The 16,731-nt window shown below is 39.6% G+C and overlaps 1 protein-coding gene across 5 annotated transcripts in view; it reads right to left on the bottom strand.

Annotated features, from left to right (window-relative positions):
• Positions 1-5,172, bottom strand: part of GPATCH2L (G-patch domain containing 2 like) — a 45,952-nt gene extending 40,780 nt beyond the window's left edge. For 4 of the 5 annotated variants that reach the window (XM_070941022.1, XM_070941008.1, XM_070941015.1 and 1 more), the window contains exons 1-2: positions 4,797-4,975; positions 3,128-3,792 (exon numbers count right to left, since the gene is read on the bottom strand). In XM_070941022.1, the coding sequence (XP_070797123.1) occupies positions 3,128-3,792; positions 4,797-4,841 (710 nt within the window). In that variant the 5' untranslated portion in view covers positions 4,842-4,975. Of the gene's footprint in view, positions 1-3,127; positions 3,793-4,796; positions 4,976-5,069 lie in introns of those variants that run through there. The other variant, XM_070941029.1, reaches the window with a different exon arrangement.
• Positions 5,173-16,731: the final 11,559 nt, after the last annotated feature.

Below are 16,731 nucleotides of genomic sequence, written 5' to 3'. Positions count from 1 at the left end.
TCCCTAAAAGCCTCTAGGCACTGCGAGAGGAAGGACACAACATCACTTAACACACCACAGGCCGAGATATACAGCTGACTATCATCAGCACATTGGTGATACCTCCAATAATCCGTATTGGTGACGGATTATCTCATCCAGCTGCTTTATATAAATGTTGAACAGGAGCGGAGAGAGTACCGAGCCCTGCGGAACCCCATAAAGCAATGGGTGAGGGCTGGATCTCTCCCCGCCTATCAACACTGACTGAAAGCGGCCACAGAGGAAGGAAGTGAACCAGGATAGAACAAGGCCTCCCGCTCCCATCCCCTGAAGCCACCCTAGGAGAATCTCATGGTGGATGGTATCGAAAGCTGCCTCTTCACATCTGAGGAAAAAGAAAATAAGCTAAAAAACCCAAGATGCAAGTTAATGGTTTAAGTCTCATATTTGACACGCTATAAAACATATAAACCCACAGGAATAATGTACATGAATATATCCGAACTAGACTGTGTTGTTTCTCTGTGTCATGTATAAGGATATATGCATAATTTTGTATTTAGTTAGTTAGGTAGGTAGGTAGTCATAGTTATGTAGTGTATATTGGAAGTGGTGACCCTTTGAGAGCTATATGGAACAAAATTTCATTTTAATGTATAGTATACATTCAAAGTGACAATAAAGTTATTATTCTATTCCATGGGTGTCAAACTCGCGGTGTCAGATTACTGTCCTGTGATGTTTTGTGACATTTTTCCCCTATGTGGAGCTCGGGTGGGCGTGGCCTTCGCATGATGCATCTGGCCCATGGACCGCCAGTTTGACACCCGTTTTATTCTATTCAACAAAATACTATTCATAATCTTGGATATACTTTTCCTACTGGTCCCTCCAAAGTGTAACTGACAACTTTATAAACTTAATAAGTAGAACGGTTTTAGACTCCATGCCTACTTCACTAAAGTATTATAGGATGACCCCTCTTGAATGCTGTGGATTTAACTGATTTTAATTAAGGGCGCAGAGGAATTAGGATGCACATCTCTGCTCATTTAAGAGAATTCAAAAAAAGTCTTACTTCAACTAATCTCTTCCTGACTCCTTATGGGTTACTAAATCTAGCATTCTTCTGAATATAGAAAAGACCAACATGTAATTCAGGACTGAATCATTACGTATACTGCCCAACCAGTGCTATCCACCTTATTTGATCTCTTACTGTCAGAAAAGAATTGAAAGCTTCTGCTTTCCTAATAGTTCCCTGAACAGGAAAGAAAAACAACACACTATAATCCATACATGGCAAAAGAAAAAGAAAAAAGAAAAGCACATAAGAAAGGAGAAGATGGATAAATGATATGATTTTAATTAAACTCAAGATGATGAAGGAAAATAGAAAGCAATTCTTGGACTGTTTATTTGTATAAAGGATTAGCAGTGAATTTAAGTTCCTTGACAGGATGTAATGACTAGTAGATTATTCTCTTTACCCAGAAGCTGTTGAAATATGGTACTAGTATGTTTTTCCTGAACTACTATTTCTAACACATATTGAAAACCAATCATTAAAATAAATTCAAAGATTAACTCCAGGTGACAATCCTTTTATAGAGTTTTATCAAATAATTCAAAATTCATTCTATAAGCCATGGAAACCACTTCTACTCCTCAGTATCCTAATGACTATCCTCTTTTTAATTTTATCAAAAATTCTTCCATTATTTAAATATCAAATGTATAGATTAAGAAAGGTATTTTACTCATCGTATCTGACTACAATATCATACCATTCACATATTCAATCAAAATGTAATAAAATATTTTTGAAATAGTTCAGTATTCAATGAAGTCTGAATAAAAGTATAGCCAAATAAATTTTCTTAACTACACTCAGACAACACTCCCAAGGTTACTCCAAAATCTACAATATCTTCCAAGACCTTAGGAACTAAGGCAGTGGTGAAATTCAAAATTTTTTTACTACCAGTTCTGTGGGCGTGGCTTGATGGGCGTGGTGTGGCTTGGTGGGTGTGGCAGGTTAAGGATACTGCAAAATCCCCATTCCCGGGGGAAGGACATTGCAAAATCTCCATTCCCAACCCACTCTGGGACCAGCCAGAGGTGGTATTTGCCGGTTCTCCGAACTACTCAAAATTTCCACTACCGGTTCTCCAGAACCTGTCAGAACCTGCTGGATTTCACCCCTGAACTAAGGACATAATGGAAGAACCAACTGGGCCTCTTCTTCTAAACAAATTTGCTTCATTCTAAGTCTCAATTAATTGCTTACATCTTTTATAACTGATGACAAGAAACTGATCAATTAAAAATAGCATGTTTTTGGAGGTAAGTGGTTTCAGGGAACGCATGCAGGACCATTTCTTCTCTCAATCTTCCTACAAGTGAAGAAATTTCATTTACAAGGCCAACAATTACATGAACCTTGACTTAATATTACAAGTTGCTAAACTCCATCTAGAACATGGGAGCCAAACATGCGTTGTCACGGAGTCATCACATGACGTATCGCGACTTTTTCCCCCCTTCACTAAACCGGGCGTGGGCATAGCCAGCATGTGATGCATCAGGCCTGTGGGCCACAAGTTTGACACCCCTGATCTATAACATATTATTCAGAACCTGATGCAATTCATCTAAAATGAAGGTGCAAGTTATATGCCTAGAGAATGACCAGCAATGGAGAGCATTATATATTCTCATTCAACATCCTTTAATTACAACGTGGTGCTTAATGTTCTATTCAAATCAATAGCATGAATTATACCACTTCAACTGATACTTGTTTCACAAAAATCAAAGTAGTAGCATTCCTTTTGGAACATCTCCATTTCAATATCATCCATTTATTTTCAGAAAATAAATAACATTTAAAATAATGCTGACTAAAGACTAAACAATCACACTTTATTTTTTTCTTAACAAACACTGGAAATTAGTCTCATACAAAATACTGGTCTATACAAGTACACCCTGCAAAACAGCTTTCCATAAATTATATGAGAAGACTGGATCGAGTTAATCTAGTTAAAAAGGGAACTACCTAAAAGAAAGAGACACTACTTGTGAAGAAACAAAGTAAAATATTAGAGCCACAGTTAAGAGAAGAAAGTCCTAAACATCTCACCATTCTGACATGTTTTCATCAGAACCTTGTTTCTGTTCATCTGCTTCACACTCCATCCTTTCATTCCTTCCCCCTTTGCTGAGGAAGGCCCTGGTCTCTGCTGACTCACAGAGTCCACGGCCAGTTGATGTCCAGGGAGCATTCTCCTTCCAACGGGACAGGCGCTGCTTTTTAGCCGATTTGAATCTGCAGCCCTTCTCATAAGTCCATTCCGATACTCGGAGTTTCTGCTGAAGGCTAGCTGCCACTTCTGATGTCACACGCTTAACTTTTCGACGGCGCCTTAAGGGTCGACAAGGTGCATTCTCAGTGAAGGAGTCTGATTCATGCCATGAGTGTTGCTTATTCTTGAGAGCTGTGCTGAGAGTTGGATGTTTGGCTATTGCCATGTCATCAGAGTCACTAAAGTAAGCAGTTAGCACTTCCCGGCAGTCCTCCACAACTTCTTCTAGGCTGGATTCTGAGGCCCCACTATAACAGCAAGCATGTTCCGCTTGGTGTGTAAGGTCTGAACGCCGCTTGCGTCCCCGTCTCTTACGAAGCTGCCGACGCTGCTGCCTTGGGCTCAGAGTCATTTCTTCCCATAATTCATCCAGCTTGTTCTGTTCAGAGGTCTGCTCAAGAGCTGAGGCCAAATCATGTACTAGCTCATCCATCAGCAATGTCTACCAAAGTAAAAAGGACACAATTAAATCAGCCATTTTGCATGTCATCACAATGATAGAATTTATTTCCAAGTGACATATTACATTTTTCAAAAAATGACTTTGGGTTAGCTTTACTAAATGAAGAAGATATAGTTAATCTATATTGTGTTACTATGTACAGTATTATCTTAATAGTTAATACAGGTGTTAACATGGCCTCTGTATCATATACTTCAATGACTTCTTTTATAGAGAAAAGAAACTTAAAGAAAAACAAATGCTGATCCTGAAGATAGGAGGTGGTCTTCTGCTTAGTCTTTTTGAGGTGATGGAGAACTGTGAGAATGGCTCTAAAATCCCCTGCAGACTAATAACCCAAACTCTGTGTGTTCCATTTTTGCAGAAAGTCACATAGATGTAATATACAACAGTAATACCTATCTGTTTATAAGTGTCTCTCAGGCTAAACTGTTTTACAGAATTAAAAAAGAAAGAGACCTAAAATTTAGGCATTGGCCTAAAATCCTTGATGTAATCATGGGAAGAAAACAACAATAATGGAAGGGACCATGTGTAAAACAGGCAATGTAGATAAATGGAAAAGAGTTATATTATAAGGGAGGAGGGGGAGTGCATAACTTAATACAATAGCATCTACTTTCTCTGAGAACAAGCATCTTCCTGTTCTATAGCCATTCTAGTCAACTGGCACCTCGCCTTGCCAAATTGAGAGAGAAGGGTTATAAGGAAATGGCACGTTATTTCCTTTCTGTAATCAAACGATTAGCCAACTGGTGTCCGAATTAGCTACCTTATTAAACAGATCGTCGCTGTGATAAAAGCGATTCTCCCAATTCTATTTATTTAGGCCGCCAGAGGCTGTTGGAAAACAAGCAACCTTGGCCGAAACTGGGGGAAACCGGTTCTAGATAGCGCCGAGAGGGTAAACAAATGGCGATCTAATCCAGCCACCCAGCCACCCTCTCCTCCCCAAACACACTGGGGGAGGCTCGGATCATCACCTGCTGCTGCTGCTGCTGCTGCTGGAGGGTAATAGCCGGAAGCATCGAGCGGTCTTCTGCCACCGGACGACAAGGATCTTTCGTCCGATCCAGCGGGGAGCCTGTTCTACTCCGCCCCCGATACTCTCACACAAATCTCCGCCCTCCTCCCGGCGCCACCGCCGTTTTCCTGAGCTACCGATCCTCCCAAAACACGGGTGTCCCCCCCTCTCCCCACTCCCGCTCCCCCGGAGGGCGACAGGCCTCCTCAAGCCACCCCGGCAGTTCCCCCACCTTTCGTTTCCGCGGCTAGGCCACCGACGGTCGGCATCGGACGCTCCCCCCTTCGCGCATCGGCTAACTCACTCGGCTCCCGCAACAACCTCCCCAACTCCTTCACCACAACCGCCGCTCTAGGCCTTCCCGGCTCGGCGCGGAGGCAGCGCCAAAAAAAAAAAAAAACCACACTTCCGGTCCTGGGAGAGGGGGAGGCATGTCCTCCACTTCCTGAAACAATGACGTCACTCCTCGCCTCGGTACCAACGGCCGGGAGGGTCGCGCGGGCTCTCGTGGCGGCGCTCGGAACGAGGCGAGGCGAGGCTTGGCTGTGCGGGCGGGGAAGCGACGCTGCTCTGCAATCCCGGCGACTTTTTTCCCTGTTAGGGGAGGACTCTCGCTTGAGCCACTCCGCTTCTCTGGGTTAAACTCGCCTCGGGGAACTGCTGAATCCAGCGGGATTTACATTTGAAAAACGGCGGTTCTTAATAAGTGAGACCAACACTCGGGCGCTTCGTGGGGAAGCCGAGCCGAGGAAGCCTTGGCAGTCGCGTCCGGAAAGACGCCTTCGTGATCTCCCAAGAATTGGCGCGCCACAGTCGTTTCTGAAGGACACCCGTAGCCCGCCTTTGCCCCTGACAATAGTCCATACTGTCCGGTTGTATTAAAACACACGGGCGCCCCTTTCACAGTTATGGAAGTGACCCGTGTGTTTGTGCTGAGAAGTGGCCGTGCCTCAACCTGAAGGGCGTTGCAGGCACAAAAGCCACTCGCCTTCTCGTGTTTTTGCCGCTGCAGACTCATTTATTTTATTTTATTTATTTATTTGTCAAGCATATATAAGATAACAGGTAAAAGTATAAACATAATTTGAAAACATGAAAAGAGTAAGAGTAAAAAGGAATATTAGGACAGGGACGGTAGGCACGCTGGTGCACTTATGCATGCCCCTTACAGACCTCTTAGGAATGGGGTGAAGTCAACAGTAGACAGTTTAAGGTTAAAGTTTTGGGGGTTTGGGGAAGAAACTACAGAGTCAGGTAATGCATTCCAGGCATTGACCGCTCTGTTACTGAAGTCATATTTTCTGCAATCGAGTTTGGAGCGGTTTACCTTGAGTTTGTATCTCTGTCAGTCCTTCTCTAGATACAGAGCAATCTGGTTTAGGCACTAAATAACCAGACCAACTTGGCTTCAGTAGGTGCTGTATATCTCTCCCCCCCCCTTTTAAGTGATGATGGCTATTTACTCCTGAGTTGTTTTATTGTGTCCCACTGTAAACATCCTAGGAGTAGGCAATAGTAAATCACTTACCTACGACTGCCAAAAACAACAAAAAAAGCACCCTGTTGGATGTATTTGGCCTTGAAGCCTTCAGGTATCCAATCATTCTTTAAGTATTTTTTATCTATCACAGATGGAGCATTCTCCAGTGGAATATATCCATACATGATGCTCTTTTTTAGGTAGGACTTGAGTATACAACTAAGTATTACCTATCAATACTGGGGTGTTTATTTTAAGTAACTGTAACATTTCATGTATTATGTACACATTTCATTTGTATTATTTTCTCCAATCAGAAAAAAGGACCTTTCAAATAAATTGCTGCCTTCTTAAACCATAAATGAAGCTGGTGTGATACTGTAATGAAATGACTACTTTAGGGACAATTCAAGTCCCTTCATGAAATTCACTGGGTGACCATACTAGCTGTCGGTCTTTTTGCCACTCTGTCTCTGTCTCTATCACACATAAATCCTAGGAGTCTCTGAATTAATCCAGAATACAACTAGGAGTACCCCTCTAAACATGGTCTTGGAAAATAAAAGGATTTATTCACACATATTCCCAGTACCCTGTTTTATCAAATGTTAAAGACAAGATCTCACAAGTTTTTAATATTCATATAAACACTCAGATTTCAGTTGAAAATGTCTGACATCTTGCAGAATCTTGGTTTTTGGATGACCTTAATATTGTGTAAGAACCTGAGATGTTGAGGATAAGATTGCCAAAATAATACAAAATGTTGTAGTCTCACAATGTTTTAGCTATTATGATTAATTATTATTGTCTGGTATCTGAAAAAGTTACCATATTCTGTCCTCGCCATTTTAGTCAGCACATATTTAAGTTTCTATGGGCTTACTTACAAAGTTGCATTAACATTTGTGTTCATAATTAAGTGTTCAGACTTCCTGAACTACTGGCCATGTTCATATGAAATATTCATCCAATTATTTTTACTATGATTTACTCAGTCTGGGTCTGAGCTTGCACAAAACAATGAATCAGGCTAAGGCCACACAACATTCTAAAATAAAGTGCAGTTTAATAATCATGATTCATTCTGTCATACAAATACAGCCACTGTAAAGATAGCTACTTTTAATTTTTTAACAAGGTTTAATTAGATTCACCTTATTGATGAGATGGACGGTATATAAATTTAATAAATAAAAGCAGCCCATTATTTCCTAGAACAATCAGATTTCCATATAGGAAATCAATCTGATGCTACACTTCTTTGGAGTAGATATTGAGATACGTTCATCAAGAATCATTTGTAGATTTGTAGTGATGGTAAAGGACAATGCAACCCTATCATTGGCATGAAGAGTGACTATTCACATTTTGGTACTAATTACATTACACTAATTAAGCTTGAGCACTCATCTGGGCCTTTGGAATATCTCTGCTGTTGTCAAAGGGGGCTCTCAACAGCTGAAGGGAGAGCATCTTGCTTGGTATGTTATGTTTTATATTCCTGTTAGAATCTGCCTACTAAAGTTATTAATAAAGCTTACATTCTCCTGATTCACTGGTTTCATTGTCTCTGAATCCTCAAAGAACCAATTGTCTGGCACCTGGCCACTGCCTGACTCTTGGCAAAACATTACTATGTTCCTAAACTTGATGTCACCTACCTGATTTATTGTTGTGTACATTCACTTGCTTCAGGATATGAAATTCTTATTTATAAAATTACCAGTGAGAAGTTCACTAACCTCCAGCCTTTATATAAATTAAGTAACATTTCTCCATATTGAAATTATGTCATGCGTGTATTGATTCACTTAAAATTTATACTTTCTATTGGAATTTACCTTTCATTCTTGGCAGGTTACTCATGAAAGTTGTTGCCTTCTTTATCATGACTAAGATTCATGTGACTTACACAATATGTGGTGTTTTTGTTTTGAGTTGCTACTCTGCATGTGTTTGTGTTTATCTTGCACTCACAAGAAAGAAATCTCTCTTACATCAAATAAGGCTAATTTTCTCTATTGGGTATGAGTCTACCAGGAAGGAAATAGTGTTAAATTTTTTAAAAAGTCATGGTCAGAAAATGTCCATTTACAGGTAGGTATGTGTTATGAATCTGGGATTGCACATATTATTCTTTATTATTTATTTGTTTAATATTTTTATATACTGCTAGCCATTCAGAGTTTTTGTAGTGCATTGAGCAGCCATACAGTTCCACTAATAAGTAAATATAAATAAGGCAGTGGCTTTCAGAAAATCCAATTATATCCAATGTGCATACAAGGAAACTAAATGAGCATTTAGCCACCAGTCTTTCCTCCTGCTTCAGGCTGTTTGCCTAATTTTAATTGCTTGAAGTGTCACATGAAATCATGCATATATCATTAATGAATCAAGTTAATTGTAAAATAGGGAATTTGTAAAAGTGTAAAATTACTCCTAAATAAAGATCCTTAGTGATGTCTTTGGGCTGTGGAATACTAACTTATAATTGAAATTTGAAGGGGTTTTTTTCAAAGCTCATTTTTCAGCATATTAAGTACATTTGATTGAATGCAGTGATAGCACTCCCACCCCTCTGCTACAATTTCATGATTAATATCTCACTCAGTACGATAGCTTCTCCACAAACTTCTGTTTCTCTTATAAAAATAAAAGTAAAGGTTTCCCCTGCCAGTCATGTCCGACTCTACAAGGCAGTGCTTATCACATTTGATGAGCACTTATTCACAGCCATAGAGCCAATGTTGACTGAAGATGTTTTCGGGGTCATGTGGTTGGCATGACTATAAGCAGAAAGTGCATGGAATGCTGTTAACTTCCTACCAAAATGGTACCTATTTATCTACTTGAATTTACATGTTTGCTAGGTTGGCAGGAACGGGAGCAAGTAATGAAACTCACTCTGCCATGCAGTACTTAGATCTTGAACTGCCAGCCTTCTGCTCAACAAGCCCAGCATCTTAACCGTTTGGCCGCCATGCCTGCATAATATAATTATACTTGTATTTTTTTCTGCTCTTATGTTTAGCTATGCTTTCTCCTTGTGCAACAATACTTGCAACTCCCTCTTTCAATTCCTCTTTTATCTATAAACTTATTTGATCTAATCCATTCAGATTATCTGAAATCTCAAATAAAATGAATTTTATGCAGCCTCTTCTGCTTTATTCACTACAGTTCAACATTCTAGTCAGAGTCATGACAGTGTGGTGGGTGGCCATACAAATTGAAATAAATTTTTAAAATATCTGCTTTAGCATTCTTCTTTATGACCCTTCTGTTAACTTTTAATCCATGTAAGAGTAGCAAGCAATATCAATTCATGTTAAGAGTGGAGAGTGGTTCACAATATATATGAGGCATTGCATCAATCTTTTTTTATATATATGTTAAATATTAAAACACAGCTTTTCATTCATCTACTAATTTGGGAGTATTAGTCAAAGAAAACAATCAGATTGGCTTAACAAGTTTTGTTTAAAAATACACATTAGGGTTTCAGGCCTGTATTTGTATTAGCTTCTTACTTTCTTAATATACTGTATATATTCCATTGGTCTTCTGGCTTGGCTTCACAATTGTTAATATACAAAGTGTTCAGGTTCAGACAGGTTCATAAGAACAGAAATCCATAGGAATAAATACTGGCTTAGTGCAGAGCAGCAAATGCCTAGAGGTTGTATTAATGGTTGCATAACATTTCAGAGATGTTGTTTCAATCTTTCACATTATATTCTTCAGCAGTGCATCAGATAAAATGAAATGATGCATTATTAAACTTTCCACAAAGTAATGTATTTGAAAATGAAGTCTTGATTCAGCATAAATCCAAACAGTAGCATTGTTCTTTGCATTTAAAAAATGTTTTACTTTCATTAAGGATATATCCAAAATAGCTACGGTACTCACACCCACAATTATTGTGGTGATGGTTGCTTCCATCTCTCTGCAAAAAGGGCACTTATGAGTTACAAGTTTTTTTAAAAAAAGAAATCGAACCGTTAAAATCACCATTAACTAATTCAAAATCAAAATGACTGGATTACAGAAACTCCTTAAAGAAATAAAAAGCATTAAATATATATTTAGTTGTTCATTACTCAACTTTTAATATTTGTTATATTAACTGGTGGAATGTACCAATAGCAACCTTGGTTTACCTCAGTATTATAAAAGGTAAGTGTTACCTAAAGATAATACTCTGTCACACACATTTAGAAGTCATGGCTGGACTCACATTTTACATTAATTCATAATTCTTTTTTTTTAATATTCCACAGTGGCATGTTTCACTCACCTTGCTAATTAGAAAATAAGCCACATTATGACTTAGCATGAAGAATATACCAAACTGAGTATCTAGGAAGATACATGTTTAAATTAACGAATCAATTCATTTAGATTGCCAGGGAATTTCTAGTTTTAATACAAACAGATTATGTTACATAGACTTGTCACATCAGAAAATACCCCAACATATGCTGACTTCTCATGTTTTCAATTAATGATTAAATTTTAGAACTGCATATTTATCACTGCTGTTAAATACAGTATAGTTCTTCAAATACTATGAGAAAAGTAGATATAAGATATGTAATTTCCTCCAATATCTTTTGATATAAATTATTTTACTAATTTTCCATTAGTTCTTGTCTTTTTTCTTTTACATCTTTCTTATGTGTGCTTTCTGAACCCTGTTTATTTCCTGTACCTCATGTATTTAACTTAAATTTACTGTGCCACAGAACTTGTGTTATGCTCTGACCAATGCAGAATATAACATATTTCTCCAAAAATAAGACAGGTTCTTATCTTCTTTTGAACCCCGAAATAAGGGCTTGGCCTTATTATTGGGGGTCTTATTATTTTGGGGGCGCAGGAGGCCTCGAGCATCCTACGCACTCACAGCTGGGAGTCAGGCAAAGAGAGGCTCCCTTCGCATGCCGCCATCAACCTCCTCTCCTCCCGCGGGGTGTGTATTTAGAACGCAAGCAGCCTGAAGGCACCAAGCTGCGCAAGTGCCTGTCCCCATCCCCCACTCACGCACCTCCCAGGCCTCACCACATCAATGTGGGCAAAGTCAGTGAGCACCAGGTCCTTGAGGAGCTCGTAGCCAATGCCACCGGCATCCACCACCAGCACCCCCACGGAAGCCACAGCCTGAGCCAGTTCTCCCTGCAGGGTCCAGCTCCAGCCATCACCATAGAGTGGGAAGCACACTCTCAGAGCAGCAGCTGCCCTGGCTGGGGTTTGGAAGCCTCAGAGGCAGAGTTTGGGGAAAAGAAAGAAAGACTTCTGCAGCTTCTGCTGCTTTCCTTGCATGCAGGAGCAGGAGCAGGCACTCGAGGTCTACTGTGGGCGGTGCTGTGGGTGGCGGAAAGGGCGGGGGGAGCAGGAGTTTACAGGGATGTGGCTGCCTTAGGAAGGTTGGGGGGGTGAGGGACAGGGGTGGGCTCTACCTACTTTTACTACTGGTTCGCAACAGGGCCATGCACAGAAGCTTCCTGATGACATCAGGGTCAGTGGGCAGAGCCTCCTGCCGGTTTTACTACCGGTTCTTGCGAAGTGGTCCTAATTGGGGGCAACCCACCACTGGTGAGGGACCTGTGTGTGTGAGAGAGAGGGGGGCTTATTTTGGGGGAGGGCATATATTTAGGCCCACCCCAAAAATCAGGCTTGGCCTTATTTTCGGGACATGTCCTATTTTCAGAGAAACACAATAGTATAACTATTACTCCATTGATTTGAATTAATCTAAAGAACAGAAAGCTACAGGAAGACAGTAATATCTGAAGTGCTATCACAGGGAAGTGTAGAACTAGGGATTTATTCTCTATAGCTCCTCAATATAGGACAAGAACCTACAGGTAGAAACTCTAAATAAGGATATCCAAAGCAAAAATAAAAGAGGAATTTCCTAATCATGATAGCCATTAAGCAGTAGAATAGCCTGCCTCCTGTGCAGGCTCCATCACTATATTTTCAAACAAAAGCTGGGCAGTCATTTGCCTGGAATGGTATGAGGACTCCTGCCTTGGACAGAATGTTGGACTAGAAGACCTTTAAGGTCCTTATAACCTGATGATTCCATGATTCAATCCTCTCTAACTTCTAATTTTTTTAATCTATTGAATTTTCCCCATAAGTGGATATTCAGCTTGAAATTCTATATTTTTCTACCATACGCTCAAAGCTTTCTAAATAAAATTTTCATGTTCAGTTTTCATACTTAAATATTATTCCTTGCCATTTTAAAATATTTAACAGCATGATTTTCAACAATGCCAGTTGAGTAAGATTTCTTTCTTTCCCTGTAACTCAGTTGTGAATTAGACAAAATATCTCCTCAGTGATATTTAGCTTTACATTTCCCACTGGCATACTAGATATGCACCATCACTATGTCACAAATAACAAAGGTGCTATCCCAAAGGTGCTTTTTTCAAAAGGCAACTGGACTGTTTCAGTTCAGTTGAGAACTGAAGAAGCTTCTTGGATGAGAAGCAGAATGTCTTCAAGGAAAAACAAAATGCAGTTGCCTTTTGGAAAAAATGCATCTTTGGGACAATGGATGACTGAAAATCTCCATAAACATTTAGCTATGCACTTTGGGATGAAGACCCTCATAACTGTCTACTACTACTTTACACAGAGACCTCCTTGCTCTATTTCTGCTTTGCACTAGTTCTGTAAAAAGGGTGGGAAAGAGCTTGAACCCCTTTTATTTAAAAAGGTATAAAGATTCTCACAGGTTAATTGAGCCTCATCTCTGATAACCTTTTTCATAATTCTAAAGAAAGTATCTATAAATGAAGAGTGTAGATATGTTTTAAGGCTGCACAACCACTTTTATCTTATTATTAGACACAGCTTTCCTCTAGGACAGGGGTCAGCAACCCACGGCTCTGGAGTCGCATGTGGCTCTTTCATTCCTCTGCTGCAGCTCCCTGTCGCTCAAAATATGCTTCACAACTGCCAACGTGTGACACCCGCTGACACGCAATTTATTGAGCTTTTCAACCCCCAGTAGACCAATCATGGATAAATCCAAGAAAAGAAAAGTTTCAGAAGAAAACAGAATGTTTAATTCAACTACATATGCTAGTTTTCTGGCTGCTCAGGAAATAGTCAGGCACGGGAAGGGTTTTGTGGCTCCCTGTGTTTTCTTTTCTGTGGGAAATGGGTCCAAATGGCTCTTTTAGTGTTTAAGATTGCCGACCACTGCTCTAGAATCTTCAGGTAGAGTACGTAGAACTCCTTCTTCCAGTTTTTTCTCCTGTCAGCAACAAAGTGAGGCTAGACTGGGCTGTGGGAGTCATTGGCTCAAAATCACCCAGGAAAGTTTCGTGACTGAAGGCAGGCATCAATTTGGGTACCCTCAGTCCTAGTCCAACCTCTAACCACTATTCCACTCTGGCCATCATTTATTTCAATATTTTTGCTTCCCTTGTTAGAATCTTGAATATTTTGTATCTAAACTGATTTTCCTCAATAATCATTGAAGCTTACAGGATGACAGTTTGAAGAAGTATCAATTATGAATCATTTCTGTTGAAGAAAAAAGAGCAGGAGAGAGGGATGAGAAAATATATAGGAGAAAGAAAGAAAAAAGAGCAGATCCTATGTTTCCTTAGTTACCAAATTGTGTAAGTGTCCTGTTTAAGAACATCCACATATTTGGAAAGATTTCCTCTTGTGAGCTGGACAAATAAATTGTACTCATATCTAGAAACCAAATCTTAGACCCTGATTTTGTCTGTAGAAAAAATATTTAGCTTCTCTTTCAACTATACTTATTATATTGATTGATCTTTATACATGATTGTGAAACCTGATAATGTTAAATTTCAATAATAATAATAATAATAATAATAATAATAATAATAATAATAATAATAATAATAATAATAGTAGTCTGGCTAATGGACATTGCAATACCTGGAGACAGCAGAATAAAAGAGCAAGAATTGGAGAAAATCACAAAATATAAAGTAGAAGCAAATAGAAATAGAATGACTGTAGCAAAAGAAAGCAAAGATAAGTAACAATAGTAATATATGCCTTGGGTGCAATTCCAAAATATCTGGAGTACCACTTGAAGATGCACCATCAGCCAATTACAAAAGGCAGTTTTACTTGGAACAGCCTACAGGTAGTCCTTTCTTAACAACCAGTTGTTTTATGACCAAAATTATGAGGACCATAGAATGGGTATTTTATGGCCCATAAAGCAGCTCTGGACATCATAAATGGGGATCTGCCATCCCTTATAGTAATAATAATATATTTATTTATCAAGTAGCATAGGTGGGCTTGGAATGTTGTAAGTACACCAGATTGTTGAAGAATAAGAAGAAAGGACATTGGAAGAATATCTGAAGGACAATGAAGAAGGAAAGTGACAGTAAACCTTTTCACCACGAAAAGAGACATGGCAAAGCAAAATATTACATGGCTAGCATATTAAAAAAAACTTTTTTAATAAAACTTTTTTTTTTAATTTGATTTATATGCCGCCCTTCTCCGGAGACTCAGGGCAGCTTACAATGCGTAACTATCAGGCAAAGTAGATAGCATAGAGACTTAGCAATGGTTCAGAGCCAGAAAATTGAAAAAAGAGACAGATTGACTAATTATGGCTGCAGGAGACCAAGCCTTAAGAATAAAAGCATACAAACCCAGAATTGAGAAGACAGTAACAGACTGCATATGCCACCTCTGCAAAGAAGCTGAAGAAACAGTGGCCACTTAGTTAGCTGCTGCAAGAAGATCTCACAGACTGACTACAAATAATGGCACGACAAAGTAGTAACAATAGTGCATTGGAGCAACTGCAAAAATACCATTAGCCTGCAAACGTGAACTGATAGGACCACAAACCAGATAAAGTAATAGAAATAATTCTGGGACTTTAGAATTCAACCTGACAGACACCTGCCACATAACATCCCACACTTAACAATTGTTGATAAAAAAGACCCAAAAAATGTCTGGAGAGTGGACATGGCAGACCTTGGAGACAGTAGAATATAAGAGAAAGAACTGGATAAGGTAATAAAATACAAAGACCCACAAAAAATAGAAATAGAATGCCAGTTGCAAAGGAAAGCAAGGGTACTACTAATAGCAATAGGCGCATCTTGAGGGCAATCCCAAAATATCTGGAGCACCACTTGAACACCATCACTATTGACAAAATCACCATCAATCAATTGCAAACATTCACTTTGAACAGCTTACATGCTCCAAGGATACCTTTTAACATCTTCAAACAACAATATCTGCCTATCCCAGGTCTTTGGAAAGGATTCAATAAGTGGATATAAATGCCAAATTCAGTCTAAACATCTGGCTAACTCTCTGATGAACTGTAGTAATAATAATAATTTGGATGGGATCCAGCATGAGTCCAAAAGCTTAGAAAACAAATTCTCCAGTCCCAGTGACCGACCCAGATTGGACCCTGCAATAATAATTTGTGCTTGTGCTAAATTGGAAGCCATTTTTATTTTCATTTGGTGTATGCAAGTTACCATATAAATAAAATGAAGGGGATAATTTCCAAGAATATACCATCTTCTTGGTTTTTCTCAGCTACGGTCCAACTTTTATTAGGGATGTTTTGCTCTCCCTCAACTATCACAGGCCTACTGCTTCTCCGCTAACCCTTTCAGGGGTTAAAGAACAAGATAGACGGGACAAGAGACAAAGAGAGGAATAAAGTCAAAAAATGTGCCGTGAAGCTTCTCCCAGCAAAATGCAGAGAAAGTCATTTCCAACTTCTTTCATCTCAGAGATGAAGCTACTAAATAAAAGGGCAGTGCAGAACACAAGGGCTTTTAATCTGTCTCATCTCCTTCATAATAACTGCAAATTTTCCCTGGGCTCCTGGGAGTGAGCCTCTTTCCTCTGTCTTTGCCTTATCTCCCCCCTCCATATTTCACAACCAGCTCAGCTCCTCTCTCTCGGCTGCCCCCGGCCTGCTCTCTGCAAGGCCTGTGGGAGCCACCAGCTCCTCGGGCCTCATTGTTCCCGGCTTGGGAGGAAGCTCCGAGAGGGAATTGAAGGCAAGTCAAAGGGAAACGGCATCATTGCTGCTTCATTAATAGGAGCCTTTCAGCAGCAAACATATCAGAGCGAGGTCTTTTCAGAGGCAGTAATTAGCAATTTGGAGCCTTCCCCCCTCAGGAGATGCAGCTGGGATCTAACGAGCAGCAAGCGGGAGCAGCACTCGCCTCCTTTTACACTCCGTATTTATTGTTTTTCATTTTCTCCATCTTCCTCCCATTGTCCAGACTCCTCCTCGTTACCAGATAAGGCCCTTTTATTAATCACTCTCTTTTAATTCTTCATTAATGATAATAACTTTCTCTGGTACAGGAGAAGAGTTAATCTTTCCTTGGTA

This window comes from Pituophis catenifer, unplaced genomic scaffold, assembly GCF_029215685.1.
Source record: "Pituophis catenifer annectens isolate HBS135680 unplaced genomic scaffold, rPitCat1.0.hap2 SCAF_1, whole genome shotgun sequence".
In the NCBI taxonomy this organism is placed as follows: Eukaryota; Metazoa; Chordata; class Lepidosauria; order Squamata; family Colubridae; genus Pituophis; species Pituophis catenifer.
Note: the sequence above shows the minus strand (reverse complement) of the source record. Positions and strands in the feature narration are given on the sequence as shown.